The sequence below is a fragment of the Salmo trutta genome, chromosome 23 (genome assembly GCF_901001165.1).
Source record: "Salmo trutta chromosome 23, fSalTru1.1, whole genome shotgun sequence".
Lineage (NCBI taxonomy): Eukaryota > Metazoa > Chordata > Actinopteri > Salmoniformes > Salmonidae > Salmo > Salmo trutta.
The window spans coordinates 27,744,076-27,766,885 of NC_042979.1; the positions used below are offsets into that span (position 1 = coordinate 27,744,076).

General features: G+C 44.0%; 1 protein-coding gene across 2 annotated transcripts; it reads right to left on the minus strand.

Moving 5' to 3' along the window:
* Positions 1–3,009: 3,009 nt before the first annotated feature.
* On the minus strand, positions 3,010–22,668 carry LOC115159699 (TNF receptor-associated factor 2-like). 2 transcript variants are annotated; one of them, XM_029709686.1, is made up of 12 exons: positions 22,168–22,668; positions 20,360–20,570; positions 20,062–20,140; positions 19,667–19,765; positions 19,259–19,420; positions 19,044–19,118; positions 18,767–18,841; positions 18,510–18,596; positions 17,522–17,998; positions 17,184–17,361; positions 16,799–16,947; positions 3,010–5,065 (listed from the first exon to the last, which is right to left on the minus strand). In XM_029709686.1, exons 2-12 carry the CDS (start codon positions 20,545–20,547, stop codon positions 4,847–4,849), a joined length of 1,788 nt encoding a protein of 595 aa, XP_029565546.1. In that variant the 5' UTR covers positions 20,548–20,570; positions 22,168–22,668; the 3' UTR covers positions 3,010–4,846. The 2 variants fall into 2 exon arrangements, with proteins under 2 accessions (XP_029565546.1, XP_029565547.1); XM_029709687.1 differs by lacking the exon at positions 22,168–22,668 and adding an exon at positions 21,972–22,072.
* Between the last annotated feature and the right edge of the window lie 142 nt (positions 22,669–22,810).

The following is a 22,810-nucleotide window of genomic DNA, read 5'->3' on the forward strand; positions in this document are numbered from 1 at the left end:
TCTCTTTTTGGAGGGCAGACTGGCAACACTGTATTAGGTCTGTGTTATCCTACATATCAACACCATGTCAGAGGACTCTCCTCCTATCCAGGGGTTTCAGTTCTGGCCATACAGACAGATCATGCTATAATGTACAGAAGTGGCACTATTGAACATTGTTAGAATTAATCAACAAGACCATGAACACCACATTTGTGCTTAATAGACAGCCATACTTTCTAGCATATCCCTCTAGTGACAACTGCAGCCAAGTCGGTTGCCAAGTCAGAACAAATTCTGGGAGATTGTAAAAATCCTTTGGCAGTTTTAACACTAAGTCATTCATTTCAATTAGACATGTAATAACTGTAATAACTTTACTGCTCCCTGGGATTCAAAGGCTGATTTCTCCATCCTCCAGGAGCTTCCAGTCCAGGCCCAATGGGCAGGGTTGGCAACCCTAGCTACAGGAGCCTCAACGGCTATGTGGGCCAGTCCTCTTCCCTTCCCACCACTTCCTGTAGGAAAGCCTTGGCACTGCCAATTCAGTTCCACTGTCCCATCATGAATCATGACTCACCCAACCACTACTATACTAGAGTACCCCTCTCTGGGATATGTTAGAGTGAAACTTCCAGTTAGTCCTGACGCTCTAAGAGTGTCTGGGAAGGAATTTGTTTCACTGGAATTTGTGTGGTGGAGGTGGATATTGTATTGTGACGTTAAGCACAAAGTGCATTGGTGAAATTTGGGTCATTGGGTTTTTGTTCATTGTCCCAACACTGTCAGGGAAATAATTTGTTTGACTGCAATTGTGCAGTTGAATTTTTTGTATTGTAGCGTGACAAAAGTACAAGCTGAATTTTTTGTATTGTAGCATGACAAAAGTACAAATTTGCCAAGCAGACTTGCCAGTAGATTGATGAAACATGGGTCCTTGACTACTTCTTGTACACACAAAACATAAAAGTATGGAATCCTTGACAGAAGGATTGTGGGTATCAGTCTAGGGCTCAATCATGCCTTTGAAAGACACATAGAAACTATTCAAGGAGCCAAATCACACTATAAAATCTACTCCACATAGAATAATTTATTATTTCCATTTGCTATATTCCAATGGTTCGTGTCCATTTTATTCTTCTCGGTGAAGAGCCTGTTACATAAATCTGTCCATGGTTCAGTTGCTTTGCCTATGACACGTCCCTCCTTAAAAGGCGCAGAATACGGTCAAGGGGGTATTTGACTCAGAGAGTAAATCCGAGATTCTCAGAAATCAGAATCTGTATTAGATCTTTATCTCTGGCAGATGGCCAAATCTCATTAAAAGGAATGGAATAATCCCTGTTTGAAGATTATACATGGTAACTGTACCGATGGTAACCAGTGTAAAACAATGGTGAGCAGTACCCTCTTCTGGGTGAATACAGGAACAGCAACACCAATGACTCCCTCCCTCTAGCCAGCAGGAAAGAGATGGAAGTCAGAGGCAGTGTCCCAAATGTCCACCATATTCCATGGGCCCTGGTCAAAAGTAATGCACAATATAGGGAATAGGGTGCCATTTGGGACACAAACAGAGACTTGGTATGAGACAAACAAAACCCAGGAATCCAATGACAAATTTATTGCATACTACATGTCCTGTAACAGCCATTATAGCGTATAGAGAACATAAATGATGAACACATCAGAATGTATATAGCTCTGACTTCACAGTATACAAATCACAGAACAAAGTAGTACCCTGTTTGACATTTAAATAATACAAAGTGCACAATTAAAGTTCAGTAAATTCAACTGCATCAACTGTTAAAACAGAACAGTTTTTCTCTCAGAAAAAGTAAAGGACAACTGCATTAAAGCTTTACATTCAGAGACCTAAAGAAAGGTATATTATTGGATTATAAGAAGATATTTTGCTGAAAGTAGTCCATCAGTCTAGGTGGTTCCAAAAGTGACCCATGCATTACATTGGATGGAAACAAAAATACAAACCATAAACCTTCATATGTACATAATATCCTTTTTTCTCTAAGCATATTTGGCACCATTTTTTAGCATAGAATACAAGTACAACGTATAACACAGCTTTTGCAATAATTTGGAGGTAATATAACATTCTGGCACAACACAAGAATAAGTATTTATGGAAAGGAAAGATTATATATGAATTCCTTTTCGTTGAGGGCAGTAAACTGGCTGAACAACTTCTCCAGTTTGATGCTAAAAAGCTACCTCTGCAGGAGGGATTCTCCCTATAATGAACATAGTCAGAATCAACTCCTGCAGAACCAACACCTGTCTATAACATCAACGGACCAAACACCATATTCACTGACTGCACAAATATGATGTTCAGAGCGCAAATACTACCTATAATAACAGCCAAAGCACCCTTTCTCAGAATAAAAAAATCAGTGGTCCTCAACCTCTGGTCCGTGGACCGGCACCAGTCCCAGGGATGCTGCTGACCAGTCCATCAGATGGTTAGCTGACAATAATGTAGCCAGATCTCAAGTGCTGTTTTGATATAGGCCTAAGGAGTCCTTCGGGGAGGAAGGACCATAGCAACTTGACGGTTCTTGGTACAAGAGGGACCATCGTTTTCCGGTCCCAGTGGTACAGAAGACACAGAATTACTGTGGGAACCTTTAAACGGTCATTTTGGGGAACGTAAACACAACCACTTCATATTCTGTTTTTTAACCCTCAGTTAACCCAGGAGAATGGGGTGCCATGGTTGGTATTATGTGGCACAGCTTTTTATGTATTTGGGTTACTTTAAGGGGTTTTCCAGACCTGTCTTAAACCATCTCGACAAACAAAAAGTTGGTATTATTTATATCATTAATAATATATTCAACTATACTATATTTATTAATAACAATATGCGTATAGTAACATCAATATATTGAATTGTTCAACATTATGATATTATATTTATATATTCTTATGAATATATATATATATATATATATATATAGGCATCTGCTTGTGTTGAACAGAAACTGTGCGAGATATGACATAATAATAACTCTAGCATCTTTATTTATACTCCTCCAAACAAATGCAAATAAATGCATTCGCCATTGGTCTACGAGGTAAGCCAACCACGAACTGCGATACTGAATATGAATTGAACCCTCCCATGCACAGAGAGGTTTCAAAACAGGTCAAGACTGGTTTCAAAACAGGCAGGTGAAAACCCTGATGCAAGTCCAGAGGGGGAAGACTATTGGGGACGCACACAGGCGTACCTAGTAAAACAGCACCCCCTGATGGACAAGCATACAACCTACAGATATATTTCAGATCTAAAGGATTTCCTCAGATTTAGCATTTTGGTCAGCATCATTTGAGGGGCTTCATGAATCATAATAACACCACCTAGGCTAAGAGGTTTCACTGTCACCCACAGGTTAATGGGATTTATCTAGAGTTACATCAAACATCAATTAACAATGATCAACCACTATGGTCCAATGGCAAAGTATACCATCACATTCACTTGTTTTCACTTCGTGGCTACATCTCTCTTTATACTTCCACTTTAACACCTTCAACTGTCTGTGCTAAATTTCGCATCGATCGCAACACATTTGTTTTACATCACCAACATATCTGACATAGCAGCAAAACTACATACAAATGTACCACACTGTAATATGAACAGAAAACAAGGAACACACCATTCCTTCAGTTCATGGAACCTGTATTAACATCTGTGGTGGGGCACAGTACTATGTGTTGATATATGAGCTACTGTAATGAGCATATCCTGGAGGGGAAAGCTCTTCCAGCTTGATGTATTTACCAGTGATAGAAATACACTTGTCGTATGCCTCAGGCTTTGATTGGCAAGCTGCCTTATAACACCCTGATAACTCCACTGTATCTTCCACAGATGTACCGAACCACCAATCCCATAAGCCTCAACCCCTAAAGAGGAACAAGAAACGCAACACCAACAAGTATATGTAAAAGTATATGCCTGGATCCAAGACATGCAGGCAATGTCCACCATCACAGATGGTTTAACTCACTAACAAGTGTAATAACGAACAAGGAAGGATCCCTCCAGCAGCTCAATGAAAAGAGAGAGCACTTCAACACCAAGGCCAATAAAAGATAGCCGGCATGCAATTTGCGCAAAAAGGCAAACAAATGCCCATATTCTTATTCATAACATAACTCCACGTTTGTCTATGCAAATATACTCAACAATGGCATTGAGAAGCTCACAATATCCACAATCAAAATTACGGGGTGAGATCGGAAACAAGAGAAAAAGTGAATACCCTGCTGGACCAAGCCACGATAAGCTCTACTTCTACGATAAGCAGTGGGGCAGTTTTCTACACTGACAAGGAAAAGGTTCATATCCCTCTTTTTACTATTCTCTAATGGCTACAATTCACTCTCTCTGAGACCTAATGAAATCTTATGAAAAACAAGAGAAAAATATAGCCTCCAAATCAATTCAATTGCCACATATCCCCATTTAAATACCATAGGTTATGTCCTACTAAATATGGAGACTATATTCTGGAGTTATTTCCATGGATACAAATAATAAAGCTACACACCACACCAACCGGGGTTCAAGCACCATGAGGAACCAGTATTGTGGCATTAAGAGATGGTAGAGCTACAACAGTGCAAGGGCCTCCTGAGCTGGGCAAACTGGAGCCATATGCAGCACACGGTAGCAAGCATGTCAGTCTCCCTACTAATGAAGGGGACTGAAATAGGCCCGAACGGAACCAAAATGGAGCCGAAATGGCGCTCAAAAGCAGCCAAAATTAAGCCTGAATGGCCACATTGCTGCTCAGTTGTCTTGCACTTCCACTTCAAAGGGTGCATCCTAGAGGCCTGTGAGATCCACGATGGCCTTAATGAAAATGGTGTCGTCGCGAATGTAGGAGTTCTTGGCGTCGAGCTTGGAGAGCGGGCAGAAGAGTGGGCAGCCGCTGGCGATGTTCATCTCACTTACAGGCCTCTGGAAGGAGGAGGAAGTGATGTCGGGCCGGAAGGCATCGATGATGTGCTCCCTGTTACTCTGGTCCAGCAGCATCAGAGTCACCTGGTGAGAGAGAAAGAGTTTGAGTTTTAAATCATCTTTATTGGGTCTGGGAGCCCACAACACTATATACACTCATATAAAACCATAGTTACACATCAATTAAAAACAACACCAAATTCTCCTCCACAGTAACTACACATAATAGCCTCTGAATACCCCGTATACTCAAACATTCAATGTTGTTAACCATTTTGTAATAGGCAAACTCAACTCTGTCTCGCTGCCAACATTCCCTCCAGCATTCCCACCACATCCACAGACCCCTGTCCCCGAATACTGTTCTTTCGGGTCTTCCATATTGCTAATTTGGCTGCCCCTCACACAAAATTAAGCAAAGTAACTACACCCCTTTGACTAAACCTGTACTTTAGCCCAAATATAAACAGTTGGAAGAGAAAACTTCTCCCAGAGCTGAGAACCAATTAATGATCAGGTCAATCATCCCGACCAACCTGGGACATTGTAAAAACAAAACGTGCCAGAGTTTCAGACTCAGCACAAAATGGACACCCTTCCTCAACAGTAGGATCCAGGTGTACCAGATGCATGTTGGTGGCTATAGCTCCATGTATTATCCTCCATTGGAGGTCAGCTGTCCTCTTATCAATAGGCAGTTTGTATAAAGACCTCCAACAGCCTTTTGGGGAGGCACCTGGACCAAACACACCTCGTCGATTTTACCCCTTCCAGGGAAGAGGCAAAAGACACTTTTACACAGATTTTATACATGGTCTTCTTTCCCATCACCTTGGACTCCCCCAGCTCCGGGGTATCGAAAGAAAGCAGCATCCCCACGTCCTCCTCGAAATCCCCCGCCGCAGCACTTACAATCAGTGCAGGGAACACATAATCCAGACCCTCCTTCCACCGGTCAGAATTGGAAGTGTCAGTCACATATTGTCGATGAAGTACTGGCAAAGAATTACAGACCTCATCTACGACCTTCCTCAGTAGGTGAGATGATCGGATCCCCGCTCTTTCTCCCAGCTCCTCCAACGATCTGCTCCTGCTCCGCACCAGACCCAGCTTGGTACACCCCACACCTAACAGGCATGAACGTAGGCTGGCTGAACCCATAGTACGGGACTGGGTGGCAGTGTTGTAAAAAAGAGGCTCTTCAAAAAGCCACATCCCTGGTGGCATGCCGGCCTTACGGGACTTGACAAAAACTCTCCAAGCCTGCATAACAGACTCATAAAATGGAGTCAGTCCAGACAAATCACCCCCTCTAACTTTAAGAGAAAAAGGTGCTTGTCTAAGCCCAAACAGCCTGCTCTCCTCATCAATGTGTAGGCTGTGTCAACCCAGCTAAAACCGTCACTGTACAACAGTCTCTGGGCTGCTTGAAGCCGGAAAGCCATGATCCTGGAAGAAATATCCACCAGGCCTTGCCCACCCTCATGCAGTGGCAGGTACAGGGCTGCAGCTTTAATCCAATGTTGTCCAGACCAAAATAAATTGATAAGGGTCCTCTGAAGCTCTTTTATCAGTGGCTGTAAAATCATGAGTCTATGCCACAGGGTAGAGGCAGCAAGATTATTAGCTACCAGTACCCTTCCCCTATAAGACAGCTGGGGTAGCACCCATTTCCACCCTGACAGTCTGGCACACACTTTCTCCACTACACCCTCCCAGTTATTTTTCTGAAACACATCGGAGCCTAGAAAAAAAAACAGTCTTCATCCCATCTCTTCCCCACTGAAGCCCCGCTGGTAACCATGGAGCTGACCCAGTCTGAAGATTACCTGCCCACGGCGATTCACTCTTTTCCCAATTGACTCTAGCTGAGGAGGCCCCCTCATACACCTTTAAAGCGTTTGAGAGAACCTTAACATCCTCATCCCCTGTAATACAAACTGTCACATCATCTGCACACGCAGATAGTGCTATCATGGGACCCTTCATTACTCCTGGCACAGAGAAACCAGTAAGCCTCGCTCTTAAAAAACAAAGAATTGGTTCAATTGCCAGACAATATAACTGTCCTGAAATTGGGCATCCCTGCCTGATACCCCTTTGGACAGGAATGGGGCAACTCAAACCACCCCCCACCTTCACCATACATGAGGCCCCAGCATACAGTAAACTCATCCAAGACAAAAACACATCACCAAACCCAAAGGCTTTCATTGTTTTGAACAAGTACTGGTGGTCCACATGGTCAAAGGCCTTCATCTGATCCAAAGAAAGTAAACCCACATTCACATCAGACAGTTTACAAATGTCTAAAACATCTCTTATTAGAAACTAGTTATCAACTATAGAGAAGTCAGGTACACAGTAAGACTGGTCCTTGTGGACCAACAGCCCCAGATACTCTTTCAACTTGTTTGAGAGACATTTAGATACAATTTTATATTCCGCACACAGCAACGCAACAGGTCGCCAATTTTTTTATGAGAGACAAATCCCCCTTTTTTGGCAACAATGAAAGCACAGCACATTGACAAGATACAGGAAGAGAACCCTCATGAAAAGATTCACACACCACTTCATAAAAATCCTCCCCAATAGACCCCCAAAAGTGCTTATAGAACTCAGATGGTAAACCATCGATGCCAGGGGCTCGGCCTGATGTGAGCTGCATAACGGCTGTGGACAGCTCCTTCAGAGTAATGTCAGAGTCCAAAGCAACTCTCTGCTCAGTGCCCAATTGAGGAAGACCTTGTAACAACTGATCAGTACTCAGAGAATCACAATCCTCCGCCTTATAGAGGGCAGAGTAGAAATCTACGGCATGTTGGCGCATTTCACTCTCATCCGTTGTCACCTTCCCATCAGGGAGACGAAGGCAGACCATCTGTTTACGTTGCAGTGTCGACTGTCCTAGGTTAATAAAAAAAACGCTAGGAGCATCCATATCCTTGAGGGTAGCAAAACGAGACCTAATCAAGGCACCCTTCACTCTTCCATGTAGAAACAACCTCAGTTCATGTCTCTTGTCCTGTAAGTTCATGACTAGTCCATGGTCATTCTGAGTGAGCAACTTCAATTCAATAGATTTGATGTCCTGTTCAAGGGCCCTAACAGTCTCTTTAACTTCAATACGAGACAGGGCAGTATACTGTTGACAAAACAATCGTAATTGGGCCTTCCCAACCTCTCCCCATTGTCTCAAGGACTCAAAATTCCCTTTTATAACCCTCCATTTTTCCCAAAACAACAAAAACCTTTCACAAAACATGACATCATGTAACAATTTAACATTAAAATACCAGTGAGGTGATGACCTTCGTGGACAGGACAAGTGAATATCAACAGACACATTATGGTGATCAGAGAAACCCACAGGAGTAATACAATCTTAATTGAACTTGCAAACTTCCCAAACTGCAATAGCTCGCGCTCCAATAGCTCATTGGAAATAAACGGCGGTACATTCGAAATAGTTACCCTTGTTGACGGAGAAAAAAAGCGGCGTAACTTGAATAAACATTCCTTTAAGAAGTACACCATGCTCAACCATACGATCAACAAGACTCTCTTCTTTAAGTACACCATGCTCAACCATACGATCAACAAGACGCTCTTCTTTAAGAAGTACACCATGCTCAACCATACGATCAACAAGACACTCTTCTTTAAGAAATACACCATGCTCAACCATACGATCAACAAGACTCTCTTCTTTAAGAAATACACCATGCTCAACCATACGATCAACAAGACGCTCTTCTTTAAGAAGTACACCATGCTCAACCATACGATCAACAAGACTCTCTTCTTTAAGAAATACACCATGCTCAACCATACGATCAACAAGACACTCTTCTTTAAGAAGTACACCTTGCTCAACCATACGATCAACAAGACTCTCTTCTTTAAGAAGTACGCCTTGCTCAACCATACGATCAACAAGACTCTCTTCTTTAGGAAAAACCACCATCGCTTTATTAATCCGTGACGCATAAGCAACATTCTCATATCCTACCTTCTCTCCCACGGCGACCAGAAACTCCTCCACAGTGACAGTAGCCTCAGTAACACACCTAAAGCCGTGTCGAAGTGACAGGAACGGCGTCCCCATGTGGGTCGCCATCCCCGCCAAAGCCAAGGTAATTTCCACACGAAAAATAATATACTTAATTCTACCACAACAACTAAATAAAAATAATGATAACCTTAATCATGCATAGGAAGAAAAAAAGATATCACAAAGAAAAGGAAACGTAAAAGAAAAACCAGGATATCTAACTCTACACAACACTCGCACTCACTCATACAATTCCCAGCATGCAGAGTGAGCTCTCAATTGGTACAAAATATATAGAGTACTACACACGCTACAATTACGTAGGTTGAAAAATAGGATCAACTGGACACCTTAATGAGGCAGTGAATGAACTGATAGAGAAAGCACGCAGGGCATTCTACGCCATTAAAAAACTAATTCAAATTGAAATACCTATAAAGATTTGGCTAAAACGAATTGAATGTGTCATTGAACCAATTGCACTTTATGGCAGCGAGGTGTGGGGTCCAGTTGTAAAACAAGATTTCACCCAATAGGACAAACACCCAATTGAAACCCTACATGCAGAGTTCTGTAAGATCCTCCTATGTGTCCAGAGGAAAACTACAAACAATGCATGCTGGGCAGAATTAGGCCAATATCCACTAATATTTTTTTTTTTAAAGAGCAATTACGTTTTGGAAACATCTAAAATACAGTGACCCCCTCTCATATCATTACCAAGCCCTGCAATGCCAAGAGCTGAGCAAAGAAAATAGTCCGCATTTCCAGTTGGTCCTGGGGCTGAGTTCACAAACCTGTTCTACTAACACACTGAAGCATCAGGACCAAAACATCCAATCAATCAGAATAAACCAAATAACAACACAATCAAAACAAAACTATATTACCTATTGGGAAACACAAGCACAAAGCAAAACGCAGTGCTATCTGGTCCCAAATCGACAGTACACTGTGGCTAACTATTTGACTAATTATTACTGATCAAAACCTTAAAAAAACCTTGACAAAGTACAGGCTCAGTGAGCACAGCCTTGCCATTGAGAAGGGTAGACACAGGAAAACCTGGCTCCCTGTAGAGGAAAGGCTGTGCAACCACTGCACCACTGCAGAACCGGAGACAGAGATGCATTTTCTGACAAAATGTCAAAAATATAAAACACTTAGAGTGTCATTTCCACAGAATTGAAACCCTTATTCAAGGTTTCAAAGACCTCTCTGATGAGAATAGGCTACCAGTCCTGTTGGGGGAGGACGCAGAGAGCTGTGGGTTGGCAGCTCACTACATTGCTGCCTGCCATAAGATGAGGGACACTGTCTGACAGACCAACCAACCTGTCCTCTATGCTTATTGTATTGTTATTGTTGAATGTATAGTTATTTTGACCCTTGATAATTGGTGTTACTGTTGTCAATATTGATTATTATTATTTTATTATGTTAATATTGTAGATCTCCAAAGTAGGTTTTGGCAATATGTACATTGTTACGTCATGCCAATAAAGCAAATTGAATTGAATTGAGAGAGAGATACAGAGAGTGTGAGGGATAGACCGCATGAGTGCAAACCAGATGACTTCATAAACCTGCCAGCTGCCATTCTAACTTTACCTCAACAACCCTGTCTGACATAAGATGAGAAAACACTTGACTGGGTTGCCTTCTTTTCACCTCTTGCTGATTAATGATTATTTACAGATAAAAAGAGTAAGAACAAGACACCCCAATGTCTGATATAGAAAACGTAATAAATCATAGAATTAGATACAGACATGTTTTGGAGTTTCCTGCCAGGACAACGAGAGAGAGAGAGAATTCCAAAAAAGCATGTCTGATTTATACATCACACGTGTCATGCAAAATCAAAATTGTATTGCACATTTTCACATCAATTTGAAGATATACAGTACCAGTCTAAGTTTGGACACACCTATTCATTCAAGGGTTTCTCTTTATTTTTGCTATTTTCTTCATTGTAGAATAATATTGAAGACATAAAAACTATGAAATAACACATATGGAATCATGTAGTAACCAAAAAAGTGTTAAACAAATCAAAATATATGTTATATTTGAGATTCTTCAAAGTAGCCACCATTTGCCATGATGACAGCTTGCACACTCTTGGTATTCTCTGAACCAGCGTAATGAGGTAGTCACCTGGAATGCATTTCAATTAACAGTATGCCTTGTTAAAAGTTAATTTGAGGAATTGGCTTTGGGGGTGACCAGAGAGATATACCTGTTGGAGCGCGTGCTACAGGTGGGTGCTGCTATGGTGACCAGTGAGCTGAGATAAGGGGAGACTTTACCTAGCAGGGTCTTGTAGATGACCTGGAGCCAGTGGGTTTGGCGACGAGTATGAAGCGAGGGCCAACCAACGAGAGCGTACAGGTCGCAGTGGTGGGTAGTATATGGGGCTTTGGTGACAAAACGGATGGCACTGTGATAGACTGCATCCAGTTTATTGAGTAGGGTATTGGAGGCTATTTTGTAAATGACATCGCCGAAGTCAAGGATCGGTAGGATGGTCAGTTTTACGAGGGTATGTTTGGCAGCATGAGTGAAGGATGCTTTTTTGCGAAATAGGAAGCCAATTCTAGATGTAACTTTGGATTGGAGATGTTTGATGTGAGTCTGGAAGGAGAGCTTACAGTCTAACCAGACACCTAGGTATTTATGGTTGTCCACATATTCTAAGTCAGAACCGTCCAGAGTAGTGATGCTGGACGGGCGGGCAGGTGTGGGCAGCGATCAGTTGAAGAGCATGCATTTAGTTTTACTTGTATTTAAGAGCAGTTGGAGGCCACGGAAGGAGAGTTGTATGGCATTGAAGCTCGTCTGGAGGGTTGTTAACACAGTGTCCAAAGAAGGGCCAGAAGTATACAGAATGGTGTCGTCTGCGTAGAGGTGGATCAGAGACTCACCAGCAGCAAGAGCGACATCACTGATGTATACAGAGAAAAGAGTTGGCCCAAGAATTGAACGCTGTGGCACCCCCATAGAGACTACCAGAGGCCCGGACAACAGGCCATCCAATTTGACACATTGAACTCTATCAGAGAAGTAGTTGGTGAACCAGGCGAGGCAATCATTTGAGAAACCAAGGCTATTGAGTCTGCCGATGATGATGTTGTGATTGACAGCGTAGAAAGCCTTGGCCAGGTCAATGAATACGGCAGCGCAGTATTGTTTCTTATGGATGGCGGTTACGATATCGTTTAGGACCTTGAGCGTGGCTGAGGTGCACCCATGACCAGCTCTGAAACCAGATTGCATAGCGGAGAAGGTGCGATGGGATTCGAAATGGTCGGTAATCTGTTTGTTGACTTGGCTTTCGAAGACTCTAGAAAGGCAGCGTAGGATAGATATAGGTCTGTAGCAGTTTGGGTTAAGAGTGTCCCCTCCTTTGAAGAGGGGGATGACAGCAGCTGCTTTCCAATCTTTTGGAATCTCAGACGACATGAACAAGAGGTTGAACAGGCTAGTAATAGGGGTTGCAACAATTTCGGCAGATAATTTTAGAAAGAAAGGGTCCAGATTGTCTAGCCCGGCTGATTTGTAGGGGTCCAGATTTTGCCGCTCTTTCAGAACATCAGCTGACTGGATTTGGGAGAAAGAGAAATGGGGAAGGCTTGGGCGAGTAGCTGTGGGGGGTGCAGTGCTGTTGACCGCGGTAGTGGTAGCCAGGTGGAAAGCATGGCCAGCCATAGAAAAATGCTTATTGAAACTCTCAATTATAGAAGATTTATTGGAGGTGACAGAGTTTCCTATCCTCAGTGCAGTGGGCAGCTGGGAGGAGGTGTTCTTATTCTCCATGGACTTTACAGTGATCCAGAACTTTTTTGAGTTTGTGTTGCAGAAAGCAAATTTCTGCTTGAAAAAGCTAGCCTTGGCTTTTCTAACTGCCTGTGTATATTGGTTTCTAACTTCCCTGAAAAGTTGCATATCACTGGGGCTGTTCGATGCTAATGCAGAACGCCACAGGATGTTTAAGACATGAAAAAATGTCAAGAAATGTGAAAGTTTCTTCAAGTGCAGTTGCAAAAACCATTAAGCGCTATGATGAAACTGGATCTCATGAGGATCGCCACAGGAAAGGAAGACTCAGAGTTACCTCTGCTAAAGAGGATAAGTTCATTAGAGTTACCAGCCTCAAAAATTTAAGCCCAAATAAATGCTTCACAGAGTTCAAGTAACAGACACATCTCAACATCAACTGTTCAGAGGCCACTGAGTGAATCAGGCCTTCATGGTCGAATTGCTGCAAAGAAATCACTACTAAAGGACACCAATAAGAAGAAGAGACTTGCTTGGGCCAAGAAACACAAGCAATGGACATTAGACCGGTGGAAATCTGTCCTTGGTCTGATGAGTCCAAATTTGAGATTTTTGGTTCCAACCACTGTGTCTTTGTGAGACACAGAGTAGGTGAATGGATGATCTCCGCATGTGTGGTTCCCACCGTGAAGCATGGAGGAGGTGTGATGGTGTGGGGGTGCTTTGCTGGTGACACTGTCTGTGATTTATTTAGAATTCAAGGCACACTTAAACAGCATGGCTACCACAGCATTCTGCAGCGATACGCCATCCTGTCACGTCCTGACCAGTATAAGGGGTTATTTGTTATTGTAGTTTGGTCAGGACGTGGCAGGAGGTGTTTGTTTAGAGTGTTTCGGGGTTTGTTGAGCTATGTTCATATTTAAGAGGGGTGTTTGTTTAGAGTGTTTCGGGGTTTGTTGGGCTATGTTCTTTGTTAGTCTATTTCTATGTTATAGACATACTAGAACTTTCTATGTGATGTTTATTGGGTGGACCTTCAATTGGAAGCAGCTGCTCCTCGTTGCTTCTAATTGAAGGTCCTATTTAAGAGGGGTGTTTTTCTATGGGATATGTGGGTAGTTGTTTCTTGTTTAGTGTTTGTTGCACCTGACAGGACTGTTTCGTTTTTTTCTTGTATACGTATTTAGTTGTTTCTCCTTCTTCAAATAAAAAGAAGATGAGTATACATATTCTCGCTGCATTTTGGTCCAATCCTTACGACAACCGTGACAGAACTACCCACCACAAACGGACCAAGCAGCAAAGGAAGGAGCAGCAGAAGAGCTTAGAATCGTGGACATGGGAGGAGATCCTGGCTGGAAGAGATCGCCTTCCATGGTAACAGGTGGAGGCAGCCAGGAGAGCGGAGGCAGCCAGGAAGGCTGGAGAGGACCGGGAACGTTATGTGGGTACACGGCTAGCAAGGAAGCCTGAGAGGCACCCCCAAGAAAACATTTTTGGGGGGCACACGGGTAGTTCGGCTGGGCCAAGGGTGAGCCCTAAGCCAACTCCCCGTGCTTATTATGGGGAGCGTGTGGAGTGGAGAGCGCCGGTGTAAGAGGAAGTGCGCACGATCTCGCCCATGCGCACGCTCAGTCCGGTGCGAGCGATCCCAGCCCCTTGCAAGTGCCGTGCTAGAGTGGGCATCCAGCCTGGGAGGAGGATGCCTGCGCAGCACATCTGGCCACCAGTGCGCCTCCTAGGCCCAGGCTACCCTACGCCTGCTCTATGCACGGCAGCCATCAGGCCTCTGCACAGCCCAGTTCGCCCTGTGCCAGCACTCCGCTCGTGCAGGGCTACTATTACCATCCAGCCAGGACGGGTTATGCAGGAGGTGCGCTCCAGACCTCCAGTGCCTACTCATGGCCCGGTGTATCCAGTTCCTGCTCCTCGCACTAGCCCTGAGGTGCGTGTCTCTAGTCTGGCACCTCCAAAGCCAGCACCACGCACCAGGCCTCCAGTGCGTCAGCCCAGTCTAGTACGTCCTGTTCCCGCTCCTCGCACTAGCCTTGGGGTGCGTGTCTCCAGTCTGGTACCTCTAGTACCAGCCCCACGCACCAGGCCTCCAGTGCGTCAGCAAAGTCCAGCTCGTCCTGCTCCTGCTCCTCGCACTAGCCCTGTGGTGCGTGTCCCTAGTCTGGCGCTTCCTAAGCCAGCCCCACGCATCAGGCCTTCAGTGCGCAGTCCCCGTCCAGAGCTTCCGGCAACAGTGCCCCGTTCAGAGTGTCCGGCAACAGTGCCCCGTCCAGAGTGTCCGGCAACAGTGCCCCGTCCAGAGTGTCCGGCGACAGTGCCCCGTCCAGAGCTTCCGGCGACAGTACCCCGTCTAGAGATGGCCCACAGTTCGGAGCCTGCAGAGACGGCCCACAGTCCGGAGCCAGCAGAGACGGCCCACAGTCCGGAGCCAGCAGAGACGGCCCACAGTCCGGAACCAACAGAGACGGCCCACAGTCCGGAACCGACAGAGTCGCCCTCCAGTCCGGAGCTCCCAGAGTCGCCCTCCAGTCCGGAGCTCCCAGAGTCGCCATCCAGTCCGGAGCTCCCAGAGTCGCCCTCCAGTCCGGAGCTCCCAGAGTCGCCCTCCAGTCCGAGGTCTCCAGCGACGCGCATCAGCCCGAGGTCCCAGCGACGCGCATCAGCCCGAGGTCTTCAGCGATGCGCCATAGCCCAGAGACTTCGGGATGGGTCAAATTTGATAAGCATTTAGCGGGGGTGGACAGGTTAGGTTGGGGAGTAAGGCCAGAGCCTGAGCCACCTCCGTAGTAGGAGGTTGGGGAGGGAGGAGGTGTAGCACAAGAACCGTCGGTGACGGTGGCCACCCTCCCTTCAGTTAGGATTATTTTTGTTTTTGTATTTGGGTTTATTTTTTTTGTGTTTATTTTTTGTGTGAGGTGCATCCGGGGTCTGCACCTTTGGGGGGGGTACTGTCACGTCCTGACCAGTATAAGGGGTTATTTGTTATTGTAGTTTGGTCAGGATGTGGCAGGAGGTGTTTGTTTAGAGTGTTTCGGGGTATGTTCATATTTAAGAGGGGTGTTTGTTTAGAGTGTTTCGGGGTTTGTTGGGCTATGTTCTTTGTTAGTCTATTTCTATGTTAGTTCTAGTATGTCTATTTCTATGTGATGTTTATTGGGTGGACCTTCAATTGGAAGCAGCTGCTCCTCGTTGCTTCTAATTGAAGGTCCTATTTAAGAGGGGTGTTTTTCTATGGGATGTGTGGGTAGTTGTTCCTTGTTTAGTGTTTGTTGCACCTGACAGGACTGTTTCGTTTTGTTCTTTTTTGTATACGTATTTAGTTGTTTCTCCTTCTTCAAAATAAAAAGAAGATGAGTATACATATTCCCGCTGCGTTTTGGTCCAATCCATACGACACCCGTGACACATCCCGTCTGGTTTGCGCTTAGTGGGACTATCATTTGTTTTTCAACAGGACAATGACACAAAACACACCTCCAGGCTGTGTAAGGGCTATTTGACCAAGAAGGAAAGTGATAGAGCGCTGCATCAGATGACTTGGCCTCCACAATAACCCAACCTCAACCCAACTGAGATGGTTTGGGATGAGTTGGACCGCAGAGTAAAGGAAAAGCAACCAACAAGTGCTCAGCATATGTGGGAACTTGTTCAAGACTGTTGGAAAAGCATTCCAGGTGAAGCTTGTTGAGAGAATGCCAAGTGTCTGCAAAGCTGTCATCGAGGCAAAGGGTGGCTACTTTGAAGAATCTCAAATATAAAATATATTTTGATTTGTTTAACACTTTTTTGGTTACTAATAATAAAAATAAAGAAAAACCCTTGAATGAGTATGTGTGTCCAAACGTTTGACTGGTACTGTATAAATTACAGGATTCGTGTGGATTTCAATATACAGCATGTAAAATGTATGACGTTCTAACGCATTTTCTATGCATTTTTTAAATGAGTCCCCTGGTCCTTACCTTCTGGTTGAAGGGCCATTTGAGCAGAGCATCACTCAGTCCCCTCATCACCACAAAGAACAGAGACAGGTGGCTGCCACGCCCTGTCCCGTCCCCGTTCAGGTAGATCCGCAGACACATCTTATAGCCGTATTTACTGGTGTAGAAGGCTGTTGCGGAAAAACAGACATATTCTTTAGCCATATTTACTGGTGTAGAAGGCTGAAAAACGGTGATTTAAATATTATTATGGAAACACAATAGCCTACGTTTTGCACTGTCATTATGACTTGCACTACTACGGTATAATATAGTCTCGATATGGTTGTTCTGGTTTCGGTCTTGACTCGGTCTCGAAGCCCCTTTGGTCTCAGTCTTTACTTGGACTGCAATAGTTCTGGTTTACCTGGTGAGAACATGGCAGGGGCTCGGCCAGCGATGGCATCCTGTCTCTTCTTTGTAAAGTCAGAGATCCTCCAGATGAAGACGCCGTCGAATGTGGTGGCCGATATCTCCCTCAGCCTGCCTTCCATCTCTGCTACCGTCAGGTCCTTCAACCCCACCGTCCTCTCCAGCTGCCGCACCTGAGACACACACACCAATATGTGTTAGCTTCTATGAATTCAATAACCTCAGAACTTCCAGCTTTATACCCCAGTAAGTCATGCCATTGAATTAAAATGTTGGAAAAGGGCTGTATAAATTAAATGACTAAATTTAATTTCTGCTTCAGGGCCTTCCTACCTTGTTGCTCAGGGCCTCGATCTTATCCTGGTCTAGGCGGTGCTGTCTGTTACTGGCCTCCATGGTTGTGGCAAAGCGCTCCACCTCTCGGTTCAACACGCAAACCACATTCTCAAACATCCCCGCCTTCACCTCCAGGTCGGTGCACCTGCGTCCCAGCTCCGCCACCTTGGTCTTCTCACTGTGGAGCTGCAGCTCCAGGGCCGCCCCCACTGAGCTGGGCAGGGGGGTGAAGGAGGTGGACACAGTCAGGGTGGGGGCCAGGGCGGGAGGTGGAGGCAGGGGAAGAGCTAGGGCGGGAGGCCCGGGGAGGCCCGGGGAAGAAGAAGAGTTGGTGGCCCCCTGCACGGGAGGCCCGGTGGAGGTAGTGCTGAGCTGGGAGAGACGTGCCTCCAGCTCCCTGAGGGAATGGTGGAGCTCCAGGAGCTTGTGTCCAGCCAGCTCCAGGCCTTGCGGCTGCAGGCCCTCCATGCTCACCTTCATGGATGGAGAGGAAGAAAATAAGGTGGGTAAAGCAAACACAGAGGCAAGTCTGCTAATGCTAATGTAAATGCTAAGTAAATGCTAATGCAAACAACCATCTTTTAGCGCATTGGTATTCAAACTTTTTCAGCAGGGACCCCATTTTTTCCACCAGAATTTTTGGGGACCCCATTTTATTTTTCACATGAATTTCTCGGAACCCCACCCCAAATCTAATTACACAACCATAAAATCGTTACATTTTGATTTTTACATCAACACATAACCTTCAATTCATTACGTTTTCATCTCTTAACAGAACAAAAGGAAACCAATAAATACATCTACTAAATACAATTGTACTTCATTATCTTCCTCAACAACTTTTTTATATAATACCTTGTACTCTTATAATAATTTTTGGGCCGACCCCACTGCAGTTCCCCTGCGACCCCGACTTTGAATATCACTGCTTTAGTGTGTGTAATGGGCATTTACGCTCCACTACATCCATGCTCATCCTCACCTTCATGCCCATAATGTAGTGCAGCAGCAAGTTGAGGTGCTCGTAGGCGCAGGCCCTCTCGTGGTCATGGATCCTCTCCTTCTCCACCTGTACAGAGAGAGGGGGAGAGGAGAGCAGTTCTAACACTAGCACTGCATTATTACCAGGTATTATTTAAGAAATAACATGGTAAAATTGTAATTACACAGTAACAACCTCGTTTGTTTAATTAGGATTCATTAAAACCATAGCTCTGAAGAGATAAAAAAGCTACTTACTGACATATCACACCCTACAACATGGAATCTGCATGGAGTTCTGAATTTGCTGCAGAACTTAATGTGGTCGACATACTAGGGAAAGAGCCAAAGACGAAACAATACACAATGACTTGACAAGTTCTACAGCTATTTCAAACATCAACCTTCTTAAAAGAGAGTGGATTATTTTCTCTCAATATTGAGCTTCCTTTTTAGTTATGCATTTTCCAAACGCATTCAGTCACGTTTGGCTATAATTGGCTATATTGTGTGTGTTGAAACTTTAAGAACGCACCTTCTCCCTGGGTATTTTCTTCTTGGCACAGCCTTCACAGATCATGGGGTACTTGGGGCAAATCTCATCGTGGGCCTAAATAAAGGACGTGTTTTTGTATAGCTTCTTACAAATATTGACCCTAATGTTCCTTGCACAATTGCCAGCCATTTGAGAGATTTCACAAATAAATAGATGGATGGACGTTCTCTCTCAGAGCATGAATTATTTCTCACCTTGATGTTTTTGAAATGGAATGGTTCCTTGCAGTACTTGCAGTTGAGAGTTCTCTCAGGGCACTCTCGCTCGTTGTGGCGTTCCTGTTCGTTGAAGCGGATCTGCTCTTTACAGGAGGGGCAGGGGATGATCATGTACTCACACTTCCCCTCGTGGCTCAACTGTAAGAGACAGAAAATAAAGTTAGGATTCATTTGGCTTTAGTATACGTTCAGAACAGCCTAAACAAGGATCTTCGGTCAAACTGATCGTGAAGCAAGAACACAGCAAAGCAAATATAGTATTGAGGTGCATTGCTTAAAAATCATCTGTGGCACAATTTCTTTTTTCAACAAAAACGTCCGTCTAAATGGATCGTTTGAATGATGAAAAGGTTTATAATCAGTCTAAAACCACACTCAACTAACCTCATATTCTTTAATATTGCCTTTCCAGGTACAGCCTTCGTTAATGCAGACAACAGAGAGGTTTTCGACCTCTCGTCGAGCTGCGTTGTCAGGAAAAGCCTGCAGAAGTGAGAGCAAACAAACATTTTGCCGAGGCTTTTTCCTTTACAGTGAATCTGTACTGTTTCCGAATGCTTCATTTATGATTGAGAGGTGTGTGTGTGTGTGTGTGTGTGTGTGTGTGTGTGTGTGTGTGTGTGTGTGTGTGTGTGTGTGTGTGTGTGTGTGTGTGTGATAAGCGCACACGCTCCAAATAACATGGACCCATATAATTTGAAGGGTACATTTTGATCTTACTTTTTCTTTGAGAGGATAAAGTGGCACTGTAATGAAAGACGCATATTGTAGAAACTTACACAGCCTTGTTTTAGAATCGACGTGGGCTCTTCAAAAATGTCCTCTTTGATACAAGCATTGCATTTCTGAGGTCCATCTCTGTAATGGGAATATTATGTCAACAAACAGTACAAAATAACAGTACAGTGTGTCATATTGTCATGTGTAATATATTCATCAGGCATCATAACCTGGGGTGCATTTCAATAGTCTAAAGTTTCTTCCTTAGGTTTTACCAGACCAGCACTTACACATTACAGGTAAAGGAGAAAATACAGATAATTGTATACAGTTGAGATACACTCTTTGAACTAACACCTGACAGTCCTATTGAAGCAGTAGGAACAGAAGCGGTGTCCACACTGGGCTTGGAAGGGCCTCCGCAGCAGCTTCTGACAGCAGTTACACAGGTGTTTATCTTCCAGCTTGTTGGCCAGGATCTGCTTGGGGAAGCCGGGTTTGTTGCTCTCCATGGACGACGGAGGGGATGGTTCTTGCGTGGCCATGATTCCCTCAGTACGCCTAAGACCTGGCAACAACAACGTCAGAGTCCAAATGAACTTGAAAAGTTTACTATGAAGGTATTGGCATGACAAGGCATATTTTTCTGATGTGTTGATGACATGGTAAAGCTAGATTATCAGTGAGCGCAGGTCTCCATCTGAATATCTTTTGGAAACCAAACTATAATACTATTTAATAAAGACTGAGAGAAAGGTACTGCAGACTGTAGGCCACTGCTTTTTCTGGACATGACACTAATACAATACTACGTCAGTCAGGTCAGAGAGATAGACAATTTGGCAGATCTGATGTATTTGCCAGTATGTATTTCTTGTTTACTGAGTTATAGTTCATATAAGGAAATCAGTCAATTCAAATAAATGTACTTGGCCCTAATCTATGGATTTCACACGACTGGGCAGGGGCGCTTGAAAACCATAGTTATTTATATGTTTTATTTTGATATTTTTATAAAGGTAATGGATTTGAAACTGAGGAGCCAGGCCCAGCCAAACATAATTAGATTTTCCCCACAACAGGGCTTTATTACAGACAGAAATACTCCTCAATTTCATGGCTGGTCTCAGATAATCCTGCAGATGAAGAAGCCAGATGTGGAGGTCCTGGGCTGGCGTGGTTACACATGGTCTGCGGTTGTGAGGACGGATGGACGTACTGTCAAATTCTCTAAAACTACGTTGGAGGCCACTTACGGTAGAGAAATGAACATAAATTATCTGGCAACAACTCTGGTGGACATTCCTACAGTCAGCATGCCAATTGCACATTTCCTCAAAACTTGAGACATCTGGGGCATTGTGTTGTGTGACAAAACTGCACATTTTAGAGTGGCCTTGTATTGTTCCCAGCACAAGGTGCACCTGTGTAATTAATGATTGTGCTGTTTAATCAGCTTCTTGATATGCCACTGTCAAGTGGATGGATTATCTTGGCAAAGGATAAACGCTCACTGAACAGGGATGTAAACAAATGTATGCACAACATTTGAGAGAAATAATATTTTTGTGCTTAAGGAAAATTTCGGGAAATGTTTATTTCAGCTCATGAAATATGGGACCAACACTTTACATGTTGCGTTTATATTTTTGTTCAGTACATCTTTTTCTATAGTTTGAAACATTATGGTTTAGCTGACACGATCCACCACATGGTCCTACAGTCTGCTTGTGCTAATACATGCACCGTGCATAAATAAAAACAGTTATTGACACTATCAACGACAACTTCAATGCAGCTAGCCAGGCATTGAGAGAAATAGCAAAAGGCCCGTATCCCTTTGTTTACATTTCGATTCAGCAGTCATAGCACCGTGTAGCTCGCGCTACAGTCGTGTCAGAACAGTTGATGGTCGGGTCATCACACAAAAATGCTCCGTGCATCGTCAGACATTGAGAATGATGCTTACAAATGGTAAATCCATTGTTGTTGCTCTCATCTGCTTTCCACTATCGTAGTTGCTAAGCTATCAGCATCTTTAGCTGGAGGTGGTGTACCCTGCATGCCAGCCGCCACGCCCCTTTAAAAGCAGGTGCACAAACCAGTTTGCTGCGAAAATGGTTTGGCATTGAAAATGGACGGTATTGCAATTACATGAAACTTACCCGCGTTTTAAACTGTCATCGCTTGCAGAGACAGTAGAATACTCCTCGTCGCAGCCCCGCGCGCGTTACATTTACAGATGTTGCATGATGTGACTCTGCAGAAGAATGATTCTGTTTTCTTTAATGTTAACGACATAATACATATGGTACCGAGAAGCGATGACTGTTATTGTTCAATTTCGCCATTGCACTTTGCAGTGTGGGTGTTACGTCATGTTCAGCCTTAACATGGGTTGACAGACAGGACAAATGTAAAGAGGGTGCCTTCCTAACGATATTCCATTGCTAATGGTTTCATATGACTACATTTAAAATAATGAAAATATATGCATTTGGACAAATTATATAGGTCATTTGTGCATAATTAAATTTTATCATAATGTTTACAACATACCTCCCTATAGGTGAGTTTATAATGATTGACAAGACATCAATTGAGGCTCTATAATAGACTAGTAGCTGCCACAAGTACCCCCCCTCATTCATTAGAATAAAATGCATTTTGTTCACACGTGAAAAGCATGACAAATGAATGAACAGTGTGATCTTTATGTAATGTGAACACTCAAAGTGAATGCAAATCATTAATTCACGTGACACTGGCAAAACGCACTGAAAGAGCAGTCTGTTCTGTGGTGCGAGG